Source organism: Vicugna pacos, chromosome 33, assembly GCF_048564905.1.
Source record: "Vicugna pacos chromosome 33, VicPac4, whole genome shotgun sequence".
In the NCBI taxonomy this organism is placed as follows: Eukaryota; Metazoa; Chordata; class Mammalia; order Artiodactyla; family Camelidae; genus Vicugna; species Vicugna pacos.
In genome coordinates, this window is record NC_133019.1 from 16,503,044 (window position 1) to 16,521,136 (window position 18,093).

The 18,093-nt window shown below is 37.1% G+C and overlaps 1 protein-coding gene across 1 annotated transcript; it reads left to right on the top strand.

Moving 5' to 3' along the window:
* The first annotated feature begins 297 nt into the window (after positions 1-297).
* On the top strand, positions 298-17,519 carry IL18 (interleukin 18). Its single transcript, XM_015250866.3, has 7 exons — positions 298-493; positions 2,730-2,846; positions 7,203-7,289; positions 8,093-8,104; positions 11,979-12,113; positions 12,925-13,058; positions 16,557-17,519. Exons 2-7 carry the CDS (start codon positions 2,759-2,761, stop codon positions 16,776-16,778), a joined length of 678 nt encoding a protein of 225 aa, XP_015106352.1. The 5' UTR covers positions 298-493; positions 2,730-2,758; the 3' UTR covers positions 16,779-17,519.
* Positions 17,520-18,093: the final 574 nt, after the last annotated feature.

Consider the following 18,093-nt stretch of genomic DNA (forward strand, 5'->3'; position numbering starts at 1 on the left):
TCTAAAAAGAGAGATTAATGTGAGAAAAGATGCTTCTAATTGACAAAGAAGGTGCTTTTCTTTAAAGTGCTTGGATGTCCTTCTGAAAGAGGTACAGGCTTTGGAAAAGCCAGAACTGCAACAAATGAAATGATTTCATTAAAGTTATATATGATTTTTACATGAAAAGAAATGCCCGTATTCTCTGTCACTTTATTTCAAGTTTCACTGCCCTAAGAAAGAGCCCACATTTGAAGGCGGGTCCAAGGCGTGCCAGAACAGTCTCCTCCCTCCACCCTCTTCCTCCTTTCTCCCAAGTGCTTGGCACACACACCCCTCCCCAGACGGCTGTTGGATTCAAGCAGCGAGAAGTTGTGTTTTCCAATTCTTTCTGCATTCCTGGCTGCTTGCTTCTGCTGCTGAAGGGGGAAGGGGCTGCCTCCTTTTACCAGGACAAGAAAGGGACGTCAAACCTTCCAGACCACTTCCTCTCCCAGGAAACTGTTGAGCACAGGTAAGAAATATGATTCCTCTTTATTTGGAAACCTAGATATGGCGATTACAAGTAAATAATCTAAAAAAGCGACTGAGAGGAATTTAAGTCTTCTGACATCACTATGATGGGCGACTAGTCAGTTACAACATAAGGAACACAGCAAAGTCAGAGTAAAATCTTTTTCTTTCTTTTACCCAACCTTGGAGAACATCAGTTCAGGGCAAATATTCTCAAGCTTTTTAGTCTTGTGACCTCTTTCTACTCTTAAAAATTATAGAGTGTCCTGAAGAATTTTTGTTTCTCTAGATTATTTACTGTATTCTGTCATTTACTGTGTTAAAAATTAAAACCGAGAAACATAAAAAACTGACTTATTAATTGATTTTAAAATAATAAAAAGCACATAACATGTCAGTATAAATAGCATTTTAAATTATGGGTAACTATATATTTTTTCCCAAAAACTCTACTTAGAAAAGTGGTGGTGGTTTTCATTTTTCAAATCTCTTTAATGTCTGGCGTAATAGAACAGAGCTGCATTCTCATCTGCTTCTGCATTCAGTCTATGCAATATCAAGCACAGAATATAACCCCTTGTAAGCTCTATTGTACACTCGTGAGAAAATGAGTGAAAGATGAATTACATCTTAGAGGTATTATGAAAATAGCTTTGACCTCATGAACCCCCAAGAATTGCTGCTTTAGAATGATGAGATAAATGTTTCTCTTTAAAGAGCTTCTCAATTCTGAATCAACTGTTTTTAAAAGCAAACAAAAAAATTGCCAGAGGTTGAGAAGCTTTATAGAATCTGCCTCAGCATCCTTAGGCTGAGCCAAATTGGACAATATTATAGCATTTCCCAGGAGAATTTTATTTCACAAGGAAAGGGTTGAATGAATATCTCTGTTTTGATGTATAAATAACAAAAATTAGGACATTCTTAAAGTCGTCTTTTTACCTATATCTAGCTATCATATGTTCTATTAAATCTTCCTTCAAAATATCTTTAAAATCTGGATATTACATCCTTACATGAATATTATGAATTCCTACCTGAATTCTTATAGTTTCAGAGCCTGTCTCTAATCTTTTCCATAATGCCCTTGCAAACTCAGTAACCTGCATTCTTATTGCCTGTGAAATTAAATACAAACTTTTACGTGACTTTCAAAGCACTACGTAATCTAACCCCACCCTACCTTGTGTTCACTGCAGGATAGCAGGATTGTTCCTCTACGGTCAAAAAATATATCCATCCAGTCTACCCCCCCACTACAGCATTGTGTTAAGTATCACATAAATGCTCTTCCATGTTCTTATCCATATATTCAAATTGTAAGCATTCAAGATTAAGTTCAGTTCTCCTTTTCACACAAGGCCATTCCATCAGTTTCACTTTGGCTTTTTGCTTTGAGTCTGTATTTAGCAGTTAATTGTATACATCTTTGATCTTTAACTATTTACCTAAAATTTTACCTGAGCCTTCTTCCACCCTAACCTCCTCCATGCCCACATACTTTCATTCATAAGATGGCAGAATTTAGAAGGAAAAGATGACTATTAGAACTGAAAAGTTAGATTTTGATCTTGTTACTGTCAAGATTTTAGGGAATTAGATAATATGCTTCCTTGTTTCCCCCCACACCTATTCTACAGAATTGGAATTTCATAGCAAGGATAAACATAATCATAATTGCCTTTCAAGTTCAAAACACTTTTACTTTTAAGCTATTAATTAGTATGTCTTTAAACTTCTAATGGCTTAACAAAGTTGACTAGATGATAAATATTTAATCAATGTATGTTGTTTTACAATTATGAAGAAGTGGTTACTGGGGCATTTGCCACATATAAATGATTCTCTCTTTGCAGCCTTAACTAGAATTTAGAATTACAGAATGCTGGAGCTAGGGAAAAAAACCTTAAATATTGACCATTCAACTCCCTCCTTGTCCAAATGAGGAAACTGACCCTCAAAATTAAATGATTTGCCCCAGCACAGATTGGAACACATGTGGTTTAATTTTCATCATGATTTTATACCTTTCACTAGCCTCTGGCTAGTTTCCAAGGCTTGTGTAACTAAAATTTTTTTATTGCAAAGAACCAATTATCACTGCATACTCCTTGGAGGATCTATCTGGGGTAGTTTATAACTCTTTTTTTTTTTTTTTTGAAAAAAGCCAGTAATCTCAGAATCTTAGGTGAAATATTCAAAGCATTTTTATCCAATGGGAACTATAATTTTCATAGATTACAGTTAAGAAACCAAAGGAGCGTGGATGAGAAAGAAAAAGAAGAAAATTGGGGAGAGGAAGAGGACCACAATACTTGTGATCATAGATGTACTGAGATCTAACAAAAAGAGTGGTAAGAAAATAAAGAATTCAAAATAAAGAGTCACATGAAATAAAAGAGAAACTAAAGAAACTACCAGGAAAAAAAAAAGAAAGAAGAGGAAGACTATTAGAGAAATTATTCTATTTTTTTAAATCTGTTTTCAGACTTCCCTCATTTTCATACTGTTTCTCATAGGCTTTCAGATGGAGTGAAAGTTTTAAGACAGAAAAAAATTTGTGCTACTCCCTTTATTCATGGTTGTCATGGCGACAAGATTTATCATAGCAAACATTTACTTACTTAACATTTATTCAGCTCCTATTGTATATAAGGTGTTGAAGATTCAAAAACAAAGGACAACTCATTGTCTTAAAGAAACTCAGATTGAAGCTGGGCAAACCTATTTGTAATCAAAATAATCTTAATTCAGTGTAATAAGAGCTATTTCAGGAGGATAAATGGTGAGCACTGAGGGGAAATGATTAGCTAGGAATGAAGGAGTGAGGGAAGTTTTCCTAGAGGAAATGTTTGAGCTATGACACAAAGGATAAAGGATTAAGAAGGATTTGGCAGGCAAAAAAAAAGGAGAGGACGTTCCAGGAAATATCTGACCACAGTGTGGAGTGAGGGAGAATTCAAAAGCAAGAGGACCAAATAAAGAAATATTAAAATAGAAGATACCAGAAGTGACAGGGGCTAGATTTAAAAGATTGCTGGTAGAGATAGAGAGGAGATACCGAATTCTAGAAACATTTCTGAGTTACAATCTACAGTATTTTTGAGACAGGAAAAGTTAGGCAAGGTTGTTGAGAAGGACTCCCAGTTTTCATTTTGGGATAGGTTATTTGGTCATATGTGTTAAAAAAGAATTCATTAGTGTATCTTACACTTGAATCTGTGGATCTGAAGCCAGAAATGGAAACTTGCAAGTTTTATATCCCCCAGTAATGGCCAACCTCTCTCTTCACCTTGTATCTAAACTTCCTAAAAGAATAGTTTACATTCACTGTCTTTACTTTTTTTTCACTTCATTCTCCCACCTGCCTTCCACTATCTCCACTTTCCCTAAACCATTCTGCTGATAATAATTGCCAAATTCACTGAACAAGTTGAAGCTTGTATCTAAATTATGGGCTTTGCAGCTTCTGATTTCAAGAAGCTCCTCCTCAAAGTTCCTTTGTTTTTTGACTTCTGTGATATTTATCTCTTAGATTTACAACTGAGGTATTTTCCACTCAAGCCTGTCTTTCATTCTCTTCTTTCTTAATGAAGTAACCACTCAACAAATTGCCCAAGCCAGAAACTTTGAGGTCATCCTCAGTTCCTCCTTCTTCCATTTGACCCACAACCAATCAGCTGAAAAATGCTGCTGTTTAATCTCTCTTGACTCCATCCTCTCCCTTTCACCGCCACAGCTATTACCTTGGTTTGTGGCATCATCAAGTCTTAACGGTTAAAATTGGTTCTGAGGTTGTTTTCTGGCCTGTGTCCAACTTCATGCCATCAAATCCACTCTCTACACTGCTGCCAAAGTGAGCTTTTTGAAACATAAATTGTACCGTGTCTTTTTCCTACTGAAAGTAGGTCAGTACTTTTTCAGGAAAAAAAAAAAAGTTCAACCCCTTTAGCCTAGTTAAACAGGGACTTTATAATCTGAATCTCTCCTTTACAAGCTTTTGTCATACTTAACCACCCTGCAAGTTGCATTTTATGTGGGTTGAACTAGGCAGAATCAAACTAATGTATTATAAAAAAAATTGTCTCACTTTATAGGCAAAATGAAAATTTATAAACTCCAAATTAAATAGTTTATCTAGAGTGACAATGTCAAAGCCGGTACGCAAGGTGACTTGTGAACTGTTGACACTATTGCCACATGGATGTGTCTCTTATACCTGGTGGAATTATTTCCTTTTATGTCACTATAGTACAAACTAGGCTATTCTTTAAGTATCTCAGAAACTCTTGAGACATACAGGTTATTGTTGTTCTATTATTTTTTAACATTTACTACTATTATAATTTTAAATTTGTTTTCATTTATTCATTTATTCAGCAAACATTTGTCAGATGTCTGCTATATACCAGGCACCATTCTAGGCACTTGGAGTACTAAACTGAACCTAACAGAGGTTCTTTACCTTATGGAACTTACATTCTTGTAAGGGGAAAATTAATAAAATAATAAAGACTATGCTAACAAACTGTGTTAAATATTTAAGGCCAAATTTTTATGAAATTGTCAAGAAGGTATAATTTATCTTTGAGAATCTCAGCCATTTATTTTCAACATCCTCCCCCCTCCACCCTGCCATGATGCCCTTTTTTCAAGACACTTAGATATTCCAAAAGTTCATTCTTTTTCTCTTTTGCTTTTTTATCTAAACAGTACTTATAGAGAACCATATATATAATTAAAAATATTATGTGTCTATGTGTGTATACATATATATATATACTCATATATTATATATAAACTGAATCTAGATAAAACTGTTAAATGACCACCAAATGGAGGGGCAGTTCAAGATGGCCTGGGAAGATCCTAAACTCACCTCCTCCCACAGACACAACAGATCTACAGCTACATATGGCTCAGTTCCCTCTGAAAAAGACCTGAAAACTAGCTGGAAGCTCCTCCACAACGAAAGATTTAAAAGTCCCTCCCAGATGGGTAGGAGAGGTAGTGACAGGGTCTCACTAAAAGCCCCACCTACAGTGCAGCCACCCATAATCAGGAGGGACATCACCAATACAGAGCTACTCCCTGAGGACTGAGAGGTCAGTGCCCAGCATCATGCACCCCAACCCTCGGAAACTGCACCAAAGAGATGAGCTCCCAAAACATCTAGCTTTGAAGACCAATGGAGTTTACATCCAGGAGGACCATAGGGCTGTAGGCAACAGACTCCACACTCAAAGGGCTTGACTCACTCACCCCAGGACCCAGCACGAAAATAGTTTGAAAAGCACCCAGACAATATGTGAAGAAGGCTCATTTGTTAATCTTAAAGCATCTGAGGGAGGTGCAGGAGCTTTTAGGACTCCATGGACGGAGCCCTGGCAGCTGCCATTTTTGCATTCTCCATCTGTCTCACTAGCACTGGCACTGGCAGCTGGCATCTTTGCACTCCTCCTCTGACCTACTAATACCAGTGGGCACACCACACCCCCCACAGTGCTCTCATGGCAATCCCGTGAAGTCTGTGCACCCCTACTCAGAACTACGCTTTTACAGGCAGAAAATTAAATGTATAGGATCAGAAAAGAAACCCATTATATCAAAATAGGGTTATCAAAAAGTTTTTTTTTTACAAATTTTGGTGTAATATATATGTGTTCCTTTATTAACACATGAAATAGCAATTATACTCTTGGGTCTAATAAATTCCATATATTTCAAAGTAGTAATGAGTTTAAACCATATTTCAAGAGCTCTGCAGCAATTAGAATAAGAAATATGTTTTTCTATTAATGACAGTCGCAGGTACTATGAATACTACTGTGGTTTGCTTCCTACACCATAATGCAAGGAACTGCTAAATTTTAGTTAGAAGTTGGTGAAAATAAATATGCAATTGTTTTTCCCATCCAAGTTCGTAGATTTCCCAGATTTACAACCCCTGCTCCATAGACAAAAGTCTGGAAGGATGTATACTCTATTGGAGGGCTGGGGGTAGGGGGACAGAGGAGAAGAGGAAAAAGAATTTTTAACATTTTCTAATCCTGTGTTATTTGACTTTTTTACAGAAAGATTGTATTTGTGTATTACTTGTGTAAAAAGCATAGTGTGATCCAGACTCCAGATCAAAAGCTGCTGCTGCTCAGTGAGAAAGAGGGACATCAGATGCCAGAGCCCTTCAGCCACCTCCTACCCTGCCCCCACTCCCAGACAGAAACACTATTTTTAATCATTGCCCCAACTTTAGCACTTTGACAATGAAGTCACAAACCTTCAATCTCACACACACTGGGACCCCACCAGTTATAAGACAGAGATAGAAGTAGTTCCTAGTTAAAGGACAGGATTAGGTGTGTGTCTGGTGTCCTATATGTTGGTAATATATGTATATTTCCCCCAAAATACTAGAACAATAATTCACTTCAATAGTGGGCCACTTATCCACCCTTAATAACATTGTTTAATGAGAGACTGCTTTCTGGATTCCAAGTATCTAATGGTTTGCAAGAGAAGATTTGAACATGTCTGTTCATAAACTGAAGACTCTTGCCATTTACTAAATGTCCAGAGTGTTCGTCAGCATGCTGGGTGGTACACTGACTTCTGAAATTGGTGGTAGAACAAGGGAGTAAGTGGTAAAAGATTCCGTTTGTGTTAAGGGAACAATCACCACCTTATAACAGATGCCTCTTTGCTTTCATTAGGGATAAAGATGGCTGTTCAACCAATAGAAGACAATTGCATGAGCTTTGTGGAAATGAGATTTATTAACAATACACTTTACTTTGTAGGTAAGTCTAAAACAACAGCCCAAATACAGCGTTCAGATCAATGTATTCAAGTAGAAAGGATCTAAGGTGAACTAGTAAGGACTCTTTCTTGCCACCAACTTCCACTGTAATACTAATAACACTCTTCTCTGGGAAATATATTTATATATTGGGCCTCTAAAAATTAACCACAGTGTGTCCAAGGTCCCAGCACCTTGTCTCACGACATGTCCTGGCGCTTTAGTTAGTAGTAGCCCACTCACAAGGTGGCTGCAGGTGCACATTATGAAAATCCTACAAAATTGGATACGTTCAGGTAATACAATTTCCCAAAGCAAACTGGCAAATTACAAAAGAGATACATTTCTTAAATCTAGAGCTCTGTGAATTACACCATTTTCTGTAAATATATTTAACAAATAAAAATAAATGTTTACAGTTAATCTTCCTTGGACAGTTTGGCTTTATTTGAAAGCTTCATAGAAAGTCCTTAGATGACTTCCCATTGAAGTAATACATTTAAGAATAAAATCTATCACTTTATAGAATTTCTTTTGAGCTACAAATTTGAATTTCTGAACCCTAGATTTAAGCTTTATATCTAACATACCTGAGAACACACTAAGTCTAACTGGCTTCATTTGATGGAACCTTTCAGATGATTATATAATATTTTTATGGAAGCCAACAGAGGCCTTCGCTGGCAAGATAGGGGGTTAAAGAATGCAGAGTGGCAGAAAAAAGTAATAAAAGGGTAGAGTGAGAGGAAATTCTGAGCTGAAATACAGAATTTAACATATTTTGTTTCTCTCTTTCCCTTTTAGCTGAAAGTGATGGTAAAGTATACATTTATTTCCTTTTCTTTGCAAAATAAATAGCTACTTGAGTAAGCATCCCACAGGCATATCCATATCACCATCCTCAGCTGAGAGAATTTATTTGAGAAGCCGATAGGCCCTCAAAGGAACGTGGACTCAATAGCACTGCTTTGGAAAAAAGATGACTAAAAGGGATGCAAAAAAGAGTTTCCAACAAAATATGCCTCTCTACACCTTAGGAAATTCTCCAGCTCTTAGAATCTACAAAATAGATCTTGCCTGTTACATATATCCGAGATGAGCAGAAAGTCAGGGATTCTCTGGAGTACATAGTAAAAGGGGATTGAAGCATGAGAATTGTCCAAAATCAAGAACACCCTTTCTCTTATAAATGCTTTGGGAAGAAGCCTGGGAGGCTCCCAGGGTGCAGGAAATTCTGAAGCAGAGGGGATGGAGAAAGGTAGAGAAAACAGATCTCTGAGGCTGAGTCATTAAGTCTTGCTAAGAAGTGGATGTATCTATCCCTTGTACTTCCGACATTCAAGGAGAATCATACCCATACATAGCCTATGATCCTCTAACAGACCCCCAGATTATTAAAGGTCATTAGTTTCTCATACTTTTCCTTAAAAATAGCAGTTTCCTCATTCTTAAGTTGATCCTTACTACAATGGAAATAGAGAACAGCAACTTTTTTTTAATACTATTCCTTCATGTCTCTTTTCCAAAATTTACTGCGATATTATTGACATATTTTGCTTCTTAAAGATTGCCCTACTCCCATTTATTTAATTCAATAAATATTAGCATCTGTATCTCAGGCACTATGTTAGGCACTATGATATAACAGTGAGCAAAACACAGGTCCTATAGGAAGAAGCAGGCACACTAGGAAGGCAATTGGAACATGATACGTTAAGTGTTACAAAGGCACAGGATGCTATGGGAGCATGTAGCCGGGCACCTAAGTTAGTCCAGTAGATTCTGGGAGGGCATTTTGAAGAAGGAAGAGAACTAAAAAGTAAATAGAGGTTGGCCAAGAGAAGATGTTCTGGGCCTAAACAAGAACACATGCAAAGGCTAAGATATGAAAGAAAGTGCGGCGCGTATGAGAAATTAAGAGTAATTCAGAATAGGAGTAGAGTGGGACCAGGAAAATGGTGAGAGAAGAATGATAAATAGGGTGCAGATCAAGAAGATCCTCTTATTCCAAGATACTGAATTTGGACTTTATCTTTAGGATAATGAGGATTCATTAAGCACAATATGCATGATCTAGGATACAGATTAGTCTGCTATAACAAAGAGATCCAAAAATATAGCAACTGAATAAGATAGGAAATATTTCTATTGAATACAAATCCAAGTAGTCAGTTCAGGACTAGTATGGCTGGATGTAGCCTGATGATGCTGGCAACTCAAGTTTCTTCTGTTTTCTATTTCATCATCCCCCAGTTGTTGAACTCATTCACATCCTTGAAAATCTTCACCACACTTTTGGGCCTATATCCCAGCTAGCAAGAAAGTGGTCAAAAAGGAAGACACTCCTTTTAAAGGCTCTGCTTAGATGTTGTAAACATCAAGTCCACTCATACTGTATTGAGAATTTAGTCATATGGCACCAGCTGTAAGGAATCTGGAAAATGACTTTATTTTGGGTGGTCATATGATTCGTTAAAATTCAGAGATAACATGATCATATCTCTGAATGTTAACTTTAACTAAAATTGAATTTTAATTTATTCTGGCTTCAGTAGAAAGAATTGCTGGGGGGGGCTAAAATGGGAGGATGCCAATTAAGAGGCCATTATTGTAGTCCCTATAAGAAATGATGGTGACATGAATTAAGGTAGGAACAGTGGGGTGCCAATGAGGGTTGTGAAGAGACTTTAGAAATACGTGGAAGAATCAACAGGACATGGTTTAGAGTTGGATTTGGAAGGGGATGGAAAGAAAGACAGTAAAGATGATGCTTACATTTTTTCATGTGGACAATTTGTACCATGCAGTGAAATAGAAAATAAGAGGAAAAGCAGCGTAAAGAGGATTGCAGGGCAAAGAGGAAAATAGATGATGGGCATGGTTTTGGGCCATCCTAGTGGGGATGTCCGCTAGATTCTTGGACATATGGTTCTGAACACAGGATAAAAATTTGGGCTGGATATATAGATGTAAGAGACATGCATAGAAATGGCATCTGAAGCTATAGGAATAAAATGACAAATCAGAGGAAATATGTAGAGTGAAAAAGTAAAAGCCATGGACTAAACTCTGACAAATACCTACAATTAAAGGATGCAGTAGAAAGAGAAGCTAATAAAACAGAATCGAGCAACCAAAGAGGAAGAAGTAAAACAAAGAAAGCCGCAGTCCCACGAGAGCATCTCAAGTTGGAGATAATAGGCACTGTGTTGAATTTTGCAGCCTTGAAAATCAAGAGCCAGAAAGCATGTATTACATTTAGCAACAGGGAGTTTTGTGATCTCGGTGGAAGCAATTTGGTGGAGAAATGGAGGCAGAGGCAGATTGCAGTGAGTAGAAGAAGGGTGAATGGAAAGTAAGGAAATGATACATCCAATTCTTGCCAGAAGCTCGGCTAAAGGCGGAGAGAAACAAGTCTAGCTACAGAGTGGGATACGGTGGATGGAGGTGTTTTAAGTCTCAAAATGAAAAGAGCCTTATGCTTTTATGATTACAAAAGTAATGTGTTTATTGTAAAAAATTCAGGCAATGAAGGTAAGAAAATGAAGAAAAATAAAAACATAACAATAACAACAAAATATTCATTGGTATCATTTTGGTGTTTATACATAAAATACTACAGTTAAGCCTCTTTTTTCTGGTTTAATACATGGACATCTTTCTGTCTTTCCATGGCAATGAATAATTACTATTATATTAAATTTATGATAATCCATAGTAAGAACATACCAGAATTTATCTGATAAATTCTCAAATGATGGACATTTAAGTTGTTTCCAGTTTGTTGTTATTATCAAAATACTCCCGTAAGCCTTCTTCTAGAGACATATTTACACATTTGTGTACTGTTTTTTTAGGGCAAAATCCAGGAAGGAGAATTGCTGAGTTGTTGGAAGGAAGGATGATGGTAGATCAAAGCTTCATTGAAAGTGCATGCAAAGCACAGATGGGGTTAGCGTGAGATGCTGGGAGGGGCACCATTCACACATTTCCCTTAGGACAAGACAGGTAGAGGAAATAACAACTGATGAGACAGTTTAAGTGTGTAAGTGACCAGCAGGAAATCATTTGCTGAAAGTGAAGGCAGAGGTGACAATGCCGAGATCCCGAGGGGAGTGAAGAGGGTTTGAAATTGCAGCCATGGACTATGGAAGACGTGCTGAACTATAAAAGGAAAGTATTGACAATGGATGTGTTTGTTATAGCACTAATTTGCATATTTGTATGATTGTTTACCAGCAGCACACTCAGTGGCCAAGTTTAGAGTTTTGTAGTAGAAAGGCAAATGAGTTCGGGATTTAAGATACTGGCCAAAGGGTAGATGAAAGGATGAACCACGAGATCCAGGCTGCATAGAGAAGGAAGTGAAGATCAGAAGAGCTTAGATAGAAAATGTAAGAGTCAGGAGGACTCAGGAAAGTGGAAGAAACATGTAAGGAAACTACAAGGATAGGAGACTGGTCAGAAAGTAGGATATTTGAATTGAAGAGTTCAGAAATAGAGTAGTTCTAAGTGATAACAAGATCAGGGTGTGACCTTAGAAGTGGATTAAAAAACACTGTGCAGCTTTACCTCAGCTTCCATAACAGAAGGTAGTGATTGTTACTGAAAACTGGAATATATAGTATGCCTATTTGTAAATTTAGAGGGGGAAAAACTTTTTTTTAATGAAATTTAATGTGCATTGTAGAAGGCCTGGAAGCAGATTACTTTGGCAAGCTTGAACCTAAACTCTCAGTCATACGAAATTTGAACGACCAAGTTCTCTTCATAAACCAAGGAAATCTACCCGTGTTTGAGGATATGCCTGATTCTGACTGTTCAGGTATTTTTTTTTAATTATATTTGTAAATGTGGAAATGGCCAGCAACTTCTTCCAACTCCATTTAACTGCCTATACTTTTCTATAATAGACCTAACCCTTATATGAAAAGCCATAGTAATAATTTCACTTACAAGAAACTTTATAGAGAATCTATATTTTTTTTAGCTGGGCTGAAAAACTGATACAATAAAGATAGTACAGGGGTCATGCTACTTTGACCCTACATTTGGATCACCAATCCCTTGACTATAATTGCATTCACTGTGTAGGAGTGCCATTGCGTTGGATCCTTAATACCTGCTGTTTACAGCTGAAACTGCTGATAGCATTTTCAAAAGCCAGAATTAAATATAAATATACAAGCATTTCAGATAGGTCTGCCCTCAGAAATTTAGCGTGTCTTGGAAAATGAGTAAGTTTACTGTGCCTTCCAAGGGATGAATTCCAAACATGAGAGTTCAGGCAGAGTTGACAGAGTGAATGTACACTGTTGAAAAATCCTGAATTTTTAACCCTTAACAGACAGATCTTTAACATTCTATTTAGCATTTAAAAGTTAAAGACAATCTTCTAGAATTCATAAAATCCCTTTAGCACTCAAAAAGTTGCTGCATTTGTTATAATACATATTTAAGTGTGTTTTAAAGAATGCATGAACAATTGTACAGTCTTCTGCTAACTGGCTGAATCTCAGTGTGAGATTGGTGATGAGCTTATTAAGGATTATCCTTTGGTTAATTTGCATAAATGCCTATTTGCAAAAAAAAAAATTCTTCTAACTAGCGTTCTCATTTATTAATCTTTATTTCAGATAATGCACCTCAGACTCTGTTTATCATTAATGTGTACAGAGACAGCCTCATTAGAGGTGTGGCAGTAACCATCTCTGTGAGGTGTAGGAAAACTTACACTCTCTCCTGTAAGGACAAAATTGTTTCCTTTAAGGTAAGGCTGAACTTTAATTTGTTTTAGTAATATTTATGTGCAAAGTTAGAAAACCCAGATATACCAGTACAACTTTTTGCCTAAAACAAGAATAGCAAGATGTAGATTAAAATGGATACTTACTAAAAATTGTCATACTCTTTTTAACTTACTGTAGTAACATTGTTTTTCTGAGCGGCCATCGGGAGAAAGGGGCACAGCCCCTGTTACATAACCTAGGCCTTCTGAATAATCAAGCTGTAGATAAATAATAACACAGAATACATATATGAATTATCATATTTAATAATTGCATGTGACTTTCCAGAATAAGTCCTGCTACACAGAATGAAGCTAATTGTTCTTCCGTAAATCCTCTACTTTGTAAATTATGATGATAATATTTTAATCCCTAATTGTTTTGTTCCTGCTTCTTCACCTAAGTCTTGGCTACAACCCTTAGCATTCAGCTGATGTATGTTATTTTTAATGTTAATCTAGGTGAATTAAATTAATAAAATCAGTTGTAAAAGCAACAGTATAATATATCTCAAAGCCAAGTATAAATTATTTATGGCCATTGCTTTTTCCTCTGTTCTCCATTTTCTTCTCCATTGCCATTTTTCTCTATTTTTTTCTACTATTATTGGATTAAAAAATCATTAACTATCATTATGGGTTGACCCAGAAAACTTCCCTCCTAGTGAGAGCAGCCAGGGGATGCTCACAAACAGGCAGTGTTTCGGAGGTGAATCTCGTGTCGTGAAGACTTTCTGAGTGGAGATTTGCCAATAAAGAACTGCTGTCAGGATCACTCGGTTCCCACCAAAAATTAGAGTATGACCTTAGTAGATGTGCCAAGGGGCAAATCGGGAGGGAGGAAAAAGCCACTCTAAAGCACAAGTAAGATCGGTGTCTGCAACAAATAGAGCCTCCAAACAAGTCTCTTAGCCATCCCCCTCCAACCAGAGTGCCACCCTTTCAGGTGACAATTTGGAGTCCCTGCTCTCTGACCTGACAGGAGGGAAGCTTAGTAATTGTAATGGCTTTAGAGGCCTGGGGGTGGACAAACAGGGTCGACAGAATTAAGCATGGTGTCACTTGGCAACAAAATCAGAAGGGAAGGAGGAAGGTGACCAAGCTCAAGCCATGTGGGCTAGAGAAAAACTAACTCAGCTGTGGAAGCTGGGGGAAAGCCTGATCTATAAGTGGATTCCTGCTGAGAGACCAGGGAGAGTGTTAAGAAGATGGAAATGATGCTTGGCATATAGTAGACATTGGGGCAAATCCAGGTTTAGGGGAGCCTGAAAATTATGCAATTTGGGCAGCCCTTTGAAGGAAATAGACTATATAATTATCAAAAGCATAAAGTTGACAATTTATTTAGAACAAGAAAAGAAGAGGCCTTAGAAGAGACTTGGGCAAGTGAGGGGATCTTCTAAGCTTCATTAGCTTCACAGTAAGTTTGCTTCTGGTAGGAACTCAGTAAGTAGTTGGAAGGAGGGAAGAAGAGGAAGGGAGGAGAAGAGGGAAGGAGGGAGGGAGGAAGGGGTACGCTAGGACCAGTTTTAGCTTGGGCTTTTTAATCCCTTTTTCTCCCACTAATATGAATCTTAGCAATGATTATAAATCTAGACTAGGTTCTAGATCATAAGACACAACTAACTGCCATTATGTGCTCACCTTTCTGTGTTGGTTACTTTTTATAAAGTCCTGGAGCTTACGGTTACCCCCGTTATTCTTTGGGCAAGAACCTTCATGGTATCAACAGGGATGTGCTTCAAGAGGTGATTGTCATTGTCTATTCCTTGTATATCCATCCAAGTATGGTCAGGACTCTCTCAAACTTGCTGATGCACTTGGGAGACGACCAAGAGGACAGATGTTAGGCCAAGCTTAACTGTCCTTGAGATCAAAATCAGCCCCTCCTGCTGTGAAGAATCCTTTAAATCCTTGCTTGGAGCACTCAGGTTCCACCAGGTAGGACTTTCCAAGTTGGGGGTTCCCCAAGGTCACCAGATTGTTTCTACGTTCACTTGCTGTGCACCTTCCTTATGACGGCTGTGAATAGTCAACACTAAAGCCAAGGAGAGCTGCTGCCCCAGGATTTCCTTGCCTCTGTTCTGAAATGTGACACTGAACTGTGATTAGACAGCCTGTTCTACTTATCCACACCTGCCACCTTCAACTCTAAACTTTCCATGCTAGGTTTGAACTAGCAGGTTCGTCTCCTGCTAATACTTCCAGAGCTTTTGAAGTTTTGACTAAGGATTATTTCCCATTAGACTTCAGCTTAGTCCCAAAGTGGCTCCCCAGTTTAGAGTCTCTTCCTAAATTCTGCTTTCCTGTAGACAGCTGCAGAAATAGGTGTCAGTGGGAAAACTAGTTTGTACTGTCATTATTTCAAGACTGAACATTTGTTGCTAGAGGACAAAGTTCAAGAGTTATGACTGTAAATTCCATAACTGATTGAGAAGTTTAGAAATAACCCCCAGGTTCTTTCAGGCATCTTAGGAGGACGCTGGAATGCTATTGGGGGTTGGGGCAGTGGTGAGGGGCTCTCTGTCCATCCTTAATTAGGATCGTGAGGATCTTTGCTATCAGAGGGTCAAAATTAAGTTCAAAATGTCTCCTGGTTCCAGGATTAACATGGAAAGAACCTGAGGTGATCCTCACATTTTCTAGTCCATCCTGAAAAGTCGGCGTGATACAATAATTGGCACAGTGCAGGCAGTACTGTCAGTTAGGTGACCAGCAGGATTATAGTCTCAAGTGATCTATTCATTCTTGGGAATACCTTATTCTGCAGCTAAAATATATAAGAATCAGCATTTGGCCTTCTAGGGCAGTGCCCAATCAAAAGACAGACTACCTGCAGGGCAGAAATTCAGGACTACTATGGAACTAGAGAGCTTGGCAGGGAAGCAACAAAGGGAACTAAGCCAAGACATCAGAGCTATACAGGAACCCAGGACGTGGCCCTAGAACAAGCAGCGAGTTAGAGCCAGTTTCAGTTCTAGGCTCCACTGAAGGAGGCAGCTGAGAATCTGGCCACTTCCTGCCTTTCTCACAGTTAGTTCTCAAACTGGAGCTACCCTAGGCCTATGGGTGGAGCCATCAATGTCTTTGGCTATGAATGGTTGGAGAAGACAGGAACTGGTATTAGCCTAAAAAAGTTGTGGTCTTTGCTGGAACTGTACTTCATCTTGAGCAGATACGAACTTCACTTAATGGGAGAGGAGAAAAGGAAATCATATGATGGATATATTGGGAAGAACTGGAGGTCTAGATCTGAATATGAATTCCATGGTGGGAAAAGCCAGAGTGGGCAGGCAGAATGGGAGACTGGAAATCAAGTTGGAGAGGAGATCAGTATTTCTATACTCAAGGGATTTTTTTTTCTTAACTCTTGAGAATATAAACTTCTTTAGTTCTGTTCAGTAATATATTTCAAAATAAACTGCACATATTCAAATTGGTCATGTATTTAAAAATTAAGTAACTTTTTTCTCTCTCTAGGAAATGAGCCCTCCTGATAATATTGATGATGAAGGAAATGACATCATATTCTTTCAGAGAAGTGTTCCAGGACATGATGATAAGATACAGTTTGAGTCTTCATTTTACAAAGGGTACTTTCTAGCTTGCAAAAAAGAGAATGACTTTTTCAAACTCATTTTGAAAGAAAAAGAGGACTTTGGAGATAAAGCTATAATGTTTACTGTTCAAGACAAGAACTAGATATTAAAATTGCACAGTTTGACCTTTCTGACTTTGTGTCTTTCAGAAAGGTTATAAGAGTTTGAACCTGTATTATAATGATGAAATAAAATGAATAGTGGTCTCAAGAGGTACCACTAATAAATTGATAATAAATTTTCACAAAATTGAAATGGTTTCCCCTTATACATTTGAAAAATGGTGAAAAAAATATTTGTATAATGTAAAAAGAATGCTTGGTTTGAAAATACATTCTACATTGTTAATTGAAACATAGATTGTATTCAGTAGAAGTGTTCTGAATATTTTGGATTCTTGGTCCTAATGATGAATAATACTGATATTTGAATTTTCTAGTTTTTAAGAAAATAATTTAAACCATAAATATTTTATAAGAAACCACTTCATTTGAGTAATTTCTGCATTTCTTCCAAAGTCAGGATATCTTTAAAAGTCAAATTGATCCTGAATCCAGCAACATAGAAAAAGGATTATACACTCTGATCAAGTACCATTCAATCCAGGAATGCAAAGATGGCTTAATATTCTAAAATCAATTAATACAATACACAATATTAATAAAGGGTAAAAACCCACAGCCATCCCAATAAATGCAGAAGAAAGTTTTTACAAAATCCAATTTGTATTAAAAATTCTCAACAAACTTGAAAGAGAACTTCCTCAATGTGATAAAGGGCATCTATGAAGAACCTAAAGCTAACGCCATGCTTAATGATTACCAAAAAAAAAAAAAAAAAAGAATTTCAGTTCTTGCAGCTTCTATTCAACATCATGCTGGAGGTTCTAGCCAGCACAGTTACAAGAAAAAGAAAGAAAAACCACTCAGATTAGAAAGAAGTAAAACTGTCCTTATTTGCAGACTGCATGATTCTGTATGTAGAAGATCCTAAGGAATATACACACACGTGTGGACACAAACCCCATTAAAATTAATAAACAAGTTCAGCGAGGTCACAGAATACAAGATTAATATATAAAGATAAATTGTATCTCTGTATACACGTATTAATCTTAAAAATAAGAAACCAGTTCCATTTGCAATAGTATTAAAAAGAATAAAGTACTTACGAATAAATTTAGCAAAAGAAGTGCAAGTTTTGAACAGTGAAAATTTCAAAACATTGCTGAGGAAAATTAAATATGATCTAAATAGATGTAGAGGCATTTTACATTCACTGATCAGAAGATAATATTTTAAATTTTTTTTATTTTTTAAATTTGTTTTTATATAATTTTTAAAGGTTACTTTCCATTTACAGTTATTACAAAATATTGGCTATATTCTCCATGTTGTACAATACATCCTCAAGCCTAT

Coding starts and splice junctions, on each gene's coding strand:
- IL18 (XM_015250866.3), top strand. CDS start 2,759: ATGAGAAAGAAAAAGAAGAAAATTGGGGAGAGGAAGAGGACCACAATA. Junction 2,847..7,202: donor GAGATCTAACAAAAAGAGTG/GTAAGAAAATAA, acceptor TGCTTTCATTAG/GGATAAAGATGGCTGTTCAA. Junction 12,114..12,924: donor GCCTGATTCTGACTGTTCAG/GTATTTTTTTTT, acceptor TCTTTATTTCAG/ATAATGCACCTCAGACTCTG.